The sequence below is a fragment of the Eurytemora carolleeae genome, unplaced genomic scaffold (genome assembly GCF_000591075.1).
Source record: "Eurytemora carolleeae unplaced genomic scaffold, Eaff_2.0 scaffold1367, whole genome shotgun sequence".
NCBI classification, from domain to species: domain Eukaryota; kingdom Metazoa; phylum Arthropoda; class Copepoda; order Calanoida; family Temoridae; genus Eurytemora; species Eurytemora carolleeae.
Window position 1 is genome coordinate 29132 of NW_019397256.1, and position 14494 is coordinate 43625.

The window sequence follows — 14494 nt, forward strand, 5'->3', positions numbered from 1 at the left end:
CCCCCAGGATTCTAGGGGGGGGTATTTACCCCCAGGATTCTAGGGGGGGGGGTAAATAACCCCAATAACCCCCCTTATTTACGCCACTGGACAGAGGCCCGAAGGAAGTTAGGCCGTATGCTATCTCTCTCTGTCTTGCAATTCAACGCAACCTGCGCAAAACTCCTTTGGGTTGCTGCCTCAAGGTTATTGTAAACGAAAACCCCTAAACCTTGAAAAGACGACATCTAGCGTTCTATTTGATATCGGTAATTAATCTATGAATAAGGCATTCAGAGCATTTCGTGTTAAGACTAGATTTTAGCTTATCAGCTACTTGCATGTGTTTGCTAGTTGAAAAGGCCTCAGATCAATACTTTTTGACTGAGTTATTCCTCCCAAAAGAATTAGGGGACGCCAACCCCCCCCCCCCACCGCAAAGGCGTACACAGAAATAAATTTAGAGGGGGGGGGGAATATGCGCAAAGCGAAATTTTTTGTTGAAAAATGTTAACTGTAAATTCAAAACATTAATTTGGCTTCTTTAATACATTGAAGGTACACAAACAGTCTAATTACCTTGCAAGTCCTACTTTATCTCTCCTTCAAACAAACTAGCAGAAAAAGACAGCAAATTAATTTATTCTTGCTTTATACTCTTCAGTTTCAGATTTGAAAAGTGTGATCGATATGAGTTCTAGGGAGGGGGGCTACGCCCCCCCTTTTACAGGTCTAGGTGAAGGCACTGCCCCCTTCCCCCCTTTAGAATAGGGTTACAAAATAAAGATCAAAATTTTATATGTTTAAAATCATTACTCCTCATATTGAAGAGCTATTGTAAAGGACAAAAGTGAAATCTAATAAATATAGTTTTCTCATACAATTGTAAAGGAAAAATAAAATTCGATGAGTTATGAGGTCTCAAAGTTGTACAAGTGATGTCGCAAAAATGTTGACCTTCTCCTTCTATTTATCTAGTTTGCAATGGATAACACTTTGTTAATCTTATTTGGAATCTATTATAAGAAGTGTTTTAAACTTTTCTACCTGAGCTTTATTTCTTATTTATCTGTTTAACTATTTATACGCTAACTTCTAATCTATCTAGTAGGTTAGGATATAAACAAAACTAGACAAAAACATACAACATAGATTATAAAGCTCTTCGCTCATCTATTTATATATATATTTTTTATGTAAGTATGTATATAAGGGTGTATGTAATGTATGTAATATATATATATATATATATATGTTAGCTATAGCTGGCAAAACGGCTGGGCCGAATCGGCTGACATTTTTAAGGAACTCACGGGTACTCTTAAGGGGAAACAATAACTAAGGGTAAAAAATATAGATTTTAAAATCGATTTTTTTGGGATAATATTTTTTGTTATATTCGATTTTTTTAAAATTCCACAGGCAACGCCGGGCACTTCAAATACAGTAATCAATTGTTTTCATAGGAATACTTACTTTGACCTCAAGTTCGTAATATTTTTAAAGTTTCATGTTGTCTTTACAGTTTCATCCTTTGTTGGTAACATTGTACATATATTTAGCATTTATTTTATAATTCAAACACTAATTTTGAATATTTCTTATGTGTTCCTAAAAATTGTGAAATACGACATTTAAGAAAAAATTTAAATTCCTTTAAAGACGACATTTTATTAGAAAACTACCTTTTCTTTTTTCCTGCAGTTCCCCCGGACCTGCGGATTTAATCTTGGTCAAAAATTTTCCAGAGGACTTCTCCAAATATGTAATTAAACATTTCTGAAATATGTTTTAACGTAATATATCCAGAATACAATGTTATATGGTTATTTACATCATCAGTCTCAACCTCTTTATTTAGTCAAGGGAGGGAGGGAGTCCAGAGTTACTCAAATAGTAATCACCGCTACCCAAATCTGTTTTGCGGCAAGCGCGCTCCTCAATTGGTAATCTCCACCACCTCAATTAGTAATCACCGTAAAATTTTGTTTTCTGTAATTTGAATTTAATGCACTTTTAACACAATTTTCTACATCTATCGGGGTTTTATGGCATCTGTATTGACTTAACTAAATTTTTAAATTATTTTCAGATTTGTTTGGCCAACAAAAACTGAGAATCAAGGCACAGTTCATTTTAGCCGAATCTTAGATCCAATTCGCCACTTTAATGACTGCATTTCATGATTGGCGTCAAGATACAAAAAAGGTCGGGCTGCTTGTTTACTAAAAATTATCTCATCCCGCCCAAAGTAATATCCATCTCCATTTAAAAGATATTTTCAAAAAACCTTTACAGTGTTTAGATTTTTGTATTCGCCAACTCGAGTTCAACATCTACAACAAAACTAATTATATGCATAGAAAGGACTTAAAATTTACTAAAAATTATCTCATCCCACCCAAAGTAATATCCATCTCCATTTAAAAGATATTTTCATAAAACCTTTACAGTGTTTAGATTTTTGTATTCGCCTACTCGAGTTCAACATCTACAACAAAACTAATTATATGCATAGAGAGAACATAAAATTTTGAAAAATTAGTCTCATCACACCCACTACTGAAAATGAAGTATTTAGTCCACTAATAATGGGTTAAAGTTTCCTCTCTATATAAGGAGTTTATACAACATTCAGAGGAAAATGCCGCAAACATTCTTAAAGCGAAACTTGAAACTAAAAAACGTAATATATTTCTAGCACTTAGTGTGGCATATTTATTGATTTATTTTCGAAACTAAGGAGCAATAAAGAAAGCTTTAACAATATTGTACACCATAGGGCCATTAAAAGAGGTCAATATGGTCTTATTTCTAAGAAAAAAACGATTTAATTTTATGCTTTTTTGGGCTGATTACTATTTGAGGTGGTGGAGATTACCAATTGAGGAGCGCGCTTGCCGCAAAACAGATTTGGGTGGCGGTGATTACTATTTGAGGAACTCTGGACTCCCTCCCTCGTCAAGGGGACTTACAATGAAAAAGTGTAATAATAACAGAAAATAAAGAACACATACAATTACACTGATTTCATTAAATGATAAGCACTTTAGTCTGAAATTATTACAATAATTTATAATTTTGTCAGACACATAACATTGAGCTAGTGTACTTAAGTATGACGTAGATACAGCTGAACTGAGAGTGTACACTTATGACGTTGATACAGCTGAACTGAGAGTGTACACTTATGACGTAGATACAGCTGAACTGAGAGTGTACACATATGACGTAGATACAGCTAAACTGAGAGTGTACACTTATGACGTAGATACAGCTGAACTGAGAGTGCACACATATGACTTAGATACAGCTGAACTGAGAGTGTACACTTATGACTTAGATACAGCTGAACTTAGAGTGTACACATATGACGTAGATACAGCTAAACTGAGAGTGTACACTTATGACGTAGATACAGCTGAACTGAGAGTGCACACATATGACTTAGATACAGCTGAACTGAGAGTGTACACATATGACGTAGATACAGCTGAACTGAGAGTGTACACCTATGACGTAGATACAGCTGAACTGAGAGTCTACACGTATGATGTAGATACAGCTGAACTGAGAGGTGTACATATTCTTTGTTGCCACTTATATGCATGATAATTTATTTGAGACTACCTAAGAAAATTATATTTTTAAATGGACTGTTGACGAAATTTTAAGTGAATCCCTGATTGAAGAATCGCATGCCGATTCACAACAGTACCCTTTACGGGTTTATTAACCTAACTATGTAAATAGAGGGTCCTAAACTATGTTGACAGTCCCTGTATTTCCTTTCGTATTATGAAAATGAATGAAAGCAGACAAATCTCCGAGATTAAAACTTGATATTTCAATAAACAAGGGAAAGCTAAATTTTGTGCCAGAAAGAGATGGGTACGAAGCGTCCTGGATTTTACAAATAGTTACATTGCTAGCTAGTCAAAGGAGTCTACCTGCCAATTTCAATTTGTCTCTGTCACCCTTCTTCCCAGCCTCCCCTCTCTCCCTCCCCCTCCCTTCCCCTCACCAACTCTCTTCTATTCCCTCCCATCTCTTTCCGATAGGAAATTGTTTACACATTGAGTAACTTAGGATTATTATTTAACGACATTGAACCTATAAAATATTGAAATATAAAACTTAAATTTTGCAAAAATGAAATAAAATAAAATTATAGTTTTACGAACACTTTTATGAGATAATTTAAGAAGAAAGTTACCAAAAAATGCATTTTAAATATTTCCTTGAAAAAGGAAATAAAATATTCGGTGTAAAGTGTAAGTACTACATACGTTCACCCCGTTTAGTACATACCACACCCCTGCATAGATGATAAACACCCCCCCCCCCTCAAGTTTCAATTTTTTTCAATGAAGGGTAGTAGAGATAAGGACCCGGTAAATTTTGTCCGGCTCGGGATCGGTCAAAATTGACCACCTGGTCAAATTTGCCCGAGCCGAGCTGGACAAAATTGACCATTTCCTGCTGCAGAAGGAAAAAATGTGCCGGGTTTTGTATCTCCACAACCCTTCATTGAAAAAAATTGAAACTTTAGGTCTACTCTATGGACAGTGTAATGAGTTAACACTGTGAATTTCAGCAAGATCTGTCTCGTCACTAATGGGTTGATTTGCAAATATATGATTGAGCTCACGATTTGAAAATGGTTTCAAATTAATCCAATTGGTGCGGGGTGCCTTAAGGATGAATTCCGGTGGGCTATGAGGTTGGAACAATATATTTTTATCCTTAAATTAAGTAAAAATAAAAATATGAATTATTGATTTAAAAATTTAAAATAAAGGATAGTTTTGTCAATAAAATAGAATAAAGATTCTTGAAATTGTATTCTAGATTTAAAATCTTGGGAATAAACTTGGCTTTGAAAATTGCAAGGAATTAAAGGAAATTTTATTTCCCTTGGGAAATTAAAAAATTGTAAAATTATTTATGATTGGCAACCCTGAAACTGGAATTCAATAAACTCTATTGCTCATTTCAGAGGATTCAATGTAGAATTCGTCTTGAGCTGCTCCGAGCTGAGTTCCTGCTTCTGGAGCTAAGGTCTCTGCTGCTATAACTTCTGTGAAGCCGCAAATCTGCTCCTGAGGCTGTGGTTTCTCTACCCCAATAAAGGGGACAGGTGATGGTTGAATGTAGCCCCAAATATGTCTTCATTCTTTCTACGGAGAAGGTCTTGATATTTCATGGTGTTATTTAGGTTCATTCTTGAAGAGGACAATTTTCCCCTTGAGGTTTGAGGTTGAACTCATATGGTAGGATGGGTTGGTTGTAGGATCAGGCTTGAATGGAGAGTCCGGTTTGGTTGGAGGATCTGGTTTGATTGAATGGTCAGGTGCGGTTGGAGGAACAGGTGCGGTTGGAGGATCTGGTTTGGTTGAAGGATATGGCTTAGTAGCAGAATCAGGTTCTGTAGAAGGATTAGGCTTGGTTAAAGCTTCTGGTTTGGTTTGAGCAACTTGTTCAATTGGAGGATCTGGATTGGTTGGAGGATCTGCTTTGATTGGAGGATTAAGTGTGGTTGGGGTAACAGGTGCAGTTGGAGGATCTGGTTTGAATGAAGTATCTGGGTGAGTAGCAGAATCTGGTTCTGTTGAAGGATCAGGCTTAGTTAAAGGGTCTGGTTTGGTTGGAGGATCTGGTTCAATTGGAGGATCAGGTGGGGTTGGGGGATCAGGTGTAGTTGAAGGATCTGGTTTGGTTGAAGGATCTGGTTGGGTTGAAGGATCTGGTTTAGTTGAAGGATCTGATGTTATAGGAGGTTAGGTGATGTTGGAGGATCAGGTGCAGTTGAAGGATCTGGTTTGGTAGAAGGATTTGGTTCGATTGGACGATCTGCTTTGGTTGGAGGATCTGGATTGGCTGGAGGATCTGGTCCAATTTAAGAATCAGGTGGGGTTGAAGGATTTGGTTTGGTTGAAGGGTCAGGTTTGGCAGAAGGTTCTGGATTGGCAGAGGGTCTGGTTCAACTAAAGGATTTGGTTTAGTGCAGTGGAAGGATCTGGACCAGTTTCAGAATCTGGTTCTGTTGAAGGATCAGGCTTGGTTAGGAGATCTGGTTTGGTTGAAGGATTTGGTTTGGTTGAAGGATTTGGTTTGGTTGAAGGGTTAAGTTCGGCAGAAGGATCAGGCTTGGTTGAAGGGTCTGATTAGGGAGGGGGTCTGGTTCGACTGAAGGATTTGGTTTAGTGGAAGGATCTGGATCAGTTTCAGAATCTGGTTCTGTTGAAAGATCAGGCTTGGTTAGGAGATCTGGATCGGTTGAAGGATTGGGTTCAGCTGACGGATCTGGTTTGGTTGGAGGATCTGGTTTGGTTGGAGTATCTGGTTTGGTTGAAGAATTTGGTTCAATTTGAAGATCTGGTTTGAAAGAACTAGTGTGGTTGAATGATGTGGATCAGTTGCAGAATTTGGTTCTGTTAGAGGACCAGTTTTGGACCTGGTTTGGTTGGAGGATCAGGTTTGGACCTGGTTCTGTTGGAGGATCAGGTTTGGACCTGGTTTGGTTGGAGGATCAGGTTTGGACCTGGTTCTGTTGGAGGATCAGGTTTGGACCTGGTTCTGTTGGAGGATCAGGTTTGGACCTGGTTTGGTTGGAGGATCAGATTTGGTTAACAGATGTGGTTTAGTTGATGGATCTGGCTTGGTTGAAGGATCGGGTTTAAGTGAAGGATCTACAGTTGATGTGGGATCAACAAGTTGTAGACCAGTAGGGGGATCTGGAATGAAAGATTTTTGCTCAGATGTTGAAGTAGCTAAGATGTGTTGAGCACTGTAGAAAGTCCAGTAGTTGTTGAAGTCCCAGAAAAAGATGGAAGTATGTGATCTGCAGAGGGAGTGGAGGAGTTCCATGGTGCCTACTCTGGTTTTATGGAGGTCGAGGCAGTCATAAAAGAAAAATTCCATTTTGGCATACATGGTTAGGATGGTTGGATGTTTGATGTGATCCAGTTATACATTGATTTTACTCTCCGGAATAGTGAGTTGGAAAACCGCAGTAAGGAGCAGGATGGGGTGGTTATCTGCAGGTGGTCGAGGTTGGGCATTTTAAAAAAATGACAATGTATAAATGAAGTTGAATATTTAATAATAAATCTCATTAGTTTTTCATTTCGGATTGATAAGGAGTGATCTTAGGGTTTGATGGAATAGTTTAAAACAATTATGAATACTTCTGAAAAATTTAACCCGGTTTTTACTATGGAATTTACTATGGATTTCAAAGTTATTTATGGGTTTGATCTTTCACTTAGTAAAACGTTTCACTATTTTGATTTTTTTTTGTCAGGGTAGAGAGGTAGAGTCGGAGAAATTGTTTGGTTTGGATTTGGAGCTGGTAAAGACAACATTACGTGAGGGTGGGGGTTAGGAAATATGTTTATGGATGACAATACTGTAATAAAGACTAAATAGACAAAACTAAACTATATTTCTACAATATCCTGTGTTTTGTAGATGTTTTACAAATGGCAGCTATCAAAGCAGAACGTATTAGAGACTAATACGAGCAATATGTTTACAAATCTTGTTTCATCATGAAACAGGTTTCTAGGTAAATATATCAGCAGCTACAGGATTACTTACAAAGGAAGAGACTTTAAAGGGAGTGTCTGGCTAGACATGGTAGTTGAGCTGAGAGTGCAGTAGTGTTAAGAAAATTGATTAACGTTTAAACTGTGTTTAATTTAAAGGTACAAGCGCAAAATCTATCTTTATAATCCTCTTTTAAAGATGGATTTTACGCTCTTACTTTTTCCAAATCAAGCTTAAAAATATCAAAAATATAAATTGTTGTTATTTATAGTTATTGTAATAGATTTTCAAGCACTTCTGCACAAAAAGGCTTTAAATGATTACAATTCAGTTCATTCTGAAAAACGGATTTTTGTCCTCAACACAGGCATCTATTTTATGATTTCATCTCAGAAAAAAATATTTTATTTCATTTAAAAAAAATAGCATTATTATTTATTGATGCAACCTAAAAATATGCTAAATTCACTAAACCCGACGATTTAACTAAACATTTCTCTGGGATTATTGCGTATCTTCTGAATTGATGAAGTCACACTCACATACCAAGTGTTTTGTACTATATACATGTAATGTACAGGGTGTCCCACGAAACATGACAGTTGATAAATAGTTGTGAATGTCGTCTTCCATACACTGTATTAGATATTAAATGCTGTTTGCAGTTTATTTCGTTTAAAAAATCTTTTGCTCTAGTATATTTTACTTTGAAATTAATTTTACTATAATATGACTCCTAAATAATATTTTTATTATTGTTTTTCGTATTAAAAAACTTATCAAATTATGGAAGAAGACATTCTAAACTATTTATACCAACTGTCATGTTTCGTGGGACACCCTGTACTAAATGTCCACACAAGAAAAACAGAAGATACACGTTTAATTAAGATTTATTTACATAGCGATAAAAAGTAATTGAAAAATTGAGATTAATAAAACGATGATAAAATTAATGCTTTTTGACATGTCATCTTGTCACACTTAGCTAAGCATATTTTGTAAACAATTCCTTAAATTGTTACAAATTTATTTAATTGCATTGTAAACATAGAGAAAACAAGTTTTCTTGAAATCCTTGGTATTTTTAGATTCTGGTTTATGACCTAGGGTTGATTCATGACACAAGAATAATCCCGGGGATTTTCTTTAAATAAATAATAGACTTACACAACATCGGTGCACTGTTTTTAAAGGAACTAAAGGTTTGGTTCATTTAAAGGGACTGTAAGCGTAATTTCAAGAGTTTGAATTGTATTTTCATAATTAGATATCGAGTCCCATTAAAGCATGTCCAATTCACAACGTTTATCCTTTAAACCTTCATTTGAAAATCTGAGAGTTGATTTTATGCAATTGTGGTTTCTCTTTTACAGCCATTTACGGATACACACTACGTCTACACAGCAGCAATGTGACAAAAATAGAAATTAACAGAACTCCGGACAATAAACGATCATCTTTCTCATTGTTATTCAGATAAAGGTACAAAGGACACCGTTGCGAATTTAGCACATGAAACTCCTCACTTGAAATTTCTTTAACAGTTCCTGTAAATGTGTGCACCGACTTCTTGCAAGCATATAAACAGGAAATATAGGTGAGAAGGGGAAACAAATCTAAATTATTGCCGAGGGGACAATTCGTAATAAATAAACAAAATATGTTCAAAATTGCAATTTAAAGATTTATATCTTACCCCTGCCTGCTTTACAGTCTTAATTTATTATTTGTATCCGTTAAAAAGGCTCAGCTACATTTTGCCTAGTCACAATTTGCCTAGTCACATTTTGCCTAGTCACATTTTGCCTAGTCACATTTTGCCTAGTCACATTTTGCCTAGTCACATTTTGCCTAGTCACATTTTGCCTAGTCACATTTTGCCTAGTCACATTTTGCCTAGGTAACAGTTTGCCTAGGTAACATTTTGCTTAGTAACATTTTGCCTAGGGTAACATTTTGCCTAGAGTAACAAAAGAGCGAATTTTTCGCCTAGTCAATAATTTTTCACAAAGAAATTTTCATCAATCCGAGATTTCTTTTTAAAAATCCGCAAATTTTTTGGCAAAAACTTCGCAAATTTTTGAAAATCATTCAGTTTCCTTTAACCCAATCAGAAAGAGAGACACATTGAAAATGGCTCCCATGATAACTGCAGGGCTTACCAGGCGGGGTAAGCCAAACTACAGAGATAAGAATAACTTCTATTATGTTTTCAATGGGGAGAGGGCAGAGAACAAGAATTGGCGCTGTTCCCAGAGATCATGCACTGCAACCCAAACAACGAGGATATCTACTGGAATCCTGGTAGGGGATGTACTCCCAACTCATGGCCATACCAACAAGCTGCTGAAGACGAAAGCTAAGACCACAGAAAAGGCTGTGATTGAGAAGTATGCCAATGTTCAAGGAAAGCAGAGATCAAAGGACTCCAGACAGAGGGTGAAATTTGTTGTAGAAGCTTTCCCTACCATGCCGAAAGCTGATTATATCCAAACCCTTGCATGTGACCAGCAGAAGATAAATAATGATAAATAAAGATCACCTGTATGTATTCCTATGTAAAATGTATTTAAAAATATATATATATATATCTGATGCATAACCATATTTTATCTTTTGTAGAGTGACAGGAATGTTAAAATTGCTGTACAGAATACAATTCAATTCATTAATTTTAATTCATTAAAATTTATCTGGTTAAACTTTAAAAAAATGTTTAATTCTTGACAAAATTTGTTTTTTATAAAAAATTATTGACTAGGCAAAAAACATGCTCTTGCGTTACCTAGGCAAAATGTTACCCTAGGCAAAAGTGAACTAGGCAAAATGTGACTAGGCAAAATGTGACTAGGCAAATTGTGACTAGGCAAAATGTAGCTGAGCCGTTAAAAAGGACTGTTCAAATTCAATCAATGATAGCTTTCTCCAAATCAGAACGATATTCTTTTAAACTTTAACTATTCATTAATATACAAAAATCGTCGTTTTTCCTAAAAAGTGTTTAATTCTGACAATTTCTTAATTTTTTCTTTTCCATAAATCCAAATGTCACTTTAATAGTGAATCACGATAGATAACAATTATTTTTAAAATAGAAAAATAAGTACTTCAAGGTTCAATTTGGTTAATTTGTTTAAATTATATTATTTTTATTGCTATAATGAGAAGGTAGGGTAATTTAAATTGCACCCCACGACCGGCGGATTTACCGACGTTCTAGCACCCTCGTACGTGAAGCGCATGAACAATTACGGTTGCAGTAAACCATTAAAGTAAAAAATACTTTTGGACTTTACAGTCGTCTCTGAAAAAAAACTATGGACGAACGACTTAAATGAAAAAACTTTGGTTTTTAACTGAACGAATTATTTTTTCAAAGTCACTTTTTATAAAACAGTTATTTATTTATTAAACGAACGAGTTTCTCGAACAAACTTTTAAGAAAAATATCGTTTTTTCATTGAAAGAACGGTTTTTTGAACAAACAATATTTTTAACAAGATGATTTTTTGAACGAACAATTTTATTGAACTAAGGATTTTACTGAACGATCACTTAGAGAGAAAAATAACAAAAATGATGAAAAATGAACGAACTTTTGGGAACAAAAGCAATATTTTTTTTTGAATGATTGAACAAATTTTGAACGAAATGGGTCGTTCAGGAAATAAAAAAGCTGAACGCACCCATCTCTATAACCATGTATACAATGTTTGTTAGTATACAAGATAAAGTATATCTATGTAAATATAAGATGAATATTTGACCAGTAGAGGGTGAATGATTGATTGACAAATCGGTGTATTGTCTTACACTCAGTAGATATGCTAGATATATGATGGAATAATCAGAATATCACAATTATTCATTCTTGATTCAGAAATCCCAGCACTCACACAGGTTTTTATAAGGTGCCGCTAGGTGCACGTAAATACACAAAATATAATCTAAAAACAAACCCAACAAAACATCAAAACAAACCCTAAAAGGTTCTCTTAAAAAAATGATTGAATTACCCTGTTTTTCTTTTTGAAAATTGATAATGTTTAAATGTGTCTCTTGGTAAAAGTGACTGGTGAAGTTTTGCTGCAGAGTCAATGAAGGAATCCCTTTAAAAGGATTTTACCAGACAGAAAAAGAATAGTTTTCTAAAAATAATCGAATTATTTGACAAAATTCGAGATTATCCCATTATCGGTAAAGTTCATTGATTTTTATAAGACGTATAAAAATATTTTAATTGAGCATACGTACATCTTCTACTGTAAAGAAACCGATTAGTTTCCGTTAACTTATGTTACCAATTGTACGTGTACTTTGCTGTATTTAAACTAGTCCTCATTCCTAATCTGCTCTAATTATTTATTTAATTGCTGATAAATATCATAATCTATGATAATTAAGAAATGTTTCAATTGAAAAAACCCTAATTGGAAAATATTGTTTTAATAGTTTCTTTAATTATGATAAAAGGAGAAAATACTGCAATATAAAGTAATTGTTCAAAAGTCGGAATGGATCAGTAAAAATAAAGGATTATATAAAACTTGTAAAGTGTTTTCTAGTAGTTCATCTGGTAAGGGGTGTGGTAAAGTATGAATTTAGAACCTTGTGGTTCAGGATATCTGGTAAAGGGTGTGGTAAAGTAAAAATTTAAAATCTTGTGTTTCAGGATATCTGGGAAATTGTGTGTTAAAGTATGAATTTAGAACCTTGTGGTTCAGGATATCTGGTAAAGGGTGTGGTAAAGTATAAATTTAAAATCTTGTGGTTTAGGATATCTGGTAAAGGGTGTGGTAAAGTATAAATTTAAAATCTTGTGGTTCAGGATATCTGGGAAAGGATGTGGTAAAGTATGAATTTTAAACCTTGTAGTTCAGAATATCTGGTAAAGGGTGTGGTAAAGTATAAATCTAAACCCTTGTAGTACAAGATATCTGGTAAAGGATGTGGTAAAGTATAAATTTTAACCCGTGTAGTACAAGATATCTGGTAAAGTGTGTGGTAAGGTATGTATTTAAGCAGGATATCTGACAAAGGGTGTGGTAAAGTATAAATTTTAAACCTTGTAGTTCAGAATATCTGGTAAGGGGTGTGGTAAAGTATAAATCTAAACCCTTGTAATACAAGATATCTGGTAAAGTGTGTGGTAAAGTATGTATTTAATCAGGATATCTGGTAAAGAATGTGGTAAAGTATGTATTTAAGCAGGATATCTGGTAAAGGATGTGGTAAAGTATGTATTTAAGCAGGATATCTGGTAAAGGGTGTGGTATAAAGTATGTAATTAAGCAGGATATCTGGTAAAGGATGTGGTAAAATATAAATTTTAACCCATGTGGTTCAGGATATCTGGTAAAGGGTGTGGTATAAAGTATGTAATTAAGCAGGATATCTGGTAAAGGATGTGGTAAAATATAAATTTTAACCCATGTGGTTCAGGATATCTGGTAAAGGGTGTGGTATAAAGTATGTAATTAAGCAGGATATCTGGTAAAGGATGTGGTAAAATATAAATTTTAACCCATGTGGTTCAGGATATCTGGTAAAGGGTGTGGTATAAAGTATGTAATTAAGCAGGATATCTGGTAAAGGATGTGGTAAAATATAAATTTTAACCCATGTGGTTCAGGATATCTGGTAAAGGGTGTGGTATAAAGTATGTAATTAAGCAGGATATCTGGTAAAGGATGTGGTAAAATATAAATTTTAACCCATGTGGTTCAGGATATCTGGTAAAGGGTGTGGTATAAAGTATNGTTTGTGTTTTCACATAATATGGAGCATGTGAATAAGTTAACCCGGTGTTGGGTTGTCGGTCAGTTTTGAAATTAAAGAATTATAGATAATGATCAAGCTTGGACACGATAAAAGGAATGTAAGCCTTATATTTTTCTTGTTTTAAATAGAACTTTTAATCAGTATTCTTTTCTATAGTATCCTATTCAGTAGTTTCCTATTCAGTAGTATCCTATTCTATAGTATACCATTCTATTGTACCATATTCTATAGTATCCTGTTCTGTTTTATCATATTATATAGTATTCTATTCTATATACTATTCTGTAGTATCCTATTCTATAGTATCCTATTCTATGGTATCCTATTCTATAGTATACCATTCTATTGTACCATATTCTATAGTATCCTATTCTGTATTATCATATTATATAGTATTCTATTCTATAGTATCCTATTCTGTAGTATCCTATTCGAATTCTATAGTATAATATTATATACAGTGATAACCAGAAAACTCTGGAAAAGGAAGTCGATTTTTAAACGTAAGTTATGACTTTTAATAGCGCATAGAACATGAAAAACACAAATGTGCAGTGTAAACAGACCCATTTTACTCAATAAGTAATTTTATAACTTTCAAGTAAAGCTATTTGCTTTAAACAACATCAAATACACTTCAGAATTGAAATAATGTCGTCTTCTTATCCCACAGCTTTCTGGTTATGACTGTAGTATCCTGTTTCTGTATTATCCTATTCTATAGTATCCTATTCAATTGTATCCTATTCTATATTATCCTATTCTACAGTATCCTCTTCTATATTATCCTATTCTATAGTATCCTTTTCTGTATTATCCTATTCTATAGTATACTATTCTATATTATCCTATTCTATAGTATCCTTTTCTGTATTATCCTATTCTATAGTATACTAATCTGTAGTATTCTATTCAATAGTATCCTATACTAAAATATCCTATTCTATAATATCCTATTCTAAAATATCCTTTTCTAAAATATCCTATTCTAAAATATCTTATTCTAAAATATCCTATTCTAAAATATCCTATTCTAAAAAAATATCCTATTCTAAAATGTCCTATTCTAAAATATCCTATTCAATAGTATCCTATACTAAAATATCCTATTCTCTAATATCCTATTCTAAAATATCCTGTACTAAAATATCCTATTCTAAAATATCCTATTCTAAAATAT

At 34.1% G+C, this 14494-nt stretch overlaps 1 protein-coding gene across 1 annotated transcript; it reads right to left on the reverse strand.

The window, feature by feature from the left end:
• Nucleotides 1-5189: 5189 nt before the first annotated feature.
• On the reverse strand, nt 5190-6849 carry LOC111713071 (soluble scavenger receptor cysteine-rich domain-containing protein SSC5D-like). The gene is made up of 2 exons (XM_023487863.1): nt 6582-6849; nt 5190-5743 (listed from the first exon to the last, which is right to left on the reverse strand). The coding sequence occupies exons 1-2, from the start codon at nt 6847-6849 to the stop codon at nt 5190-5192; spliced, it is 822 nt and encodes a 273-aa protein (XP_023343631.1).
• Between the last annotated feature and the right edge of the window lie 7645 nt (nt 6850-14494).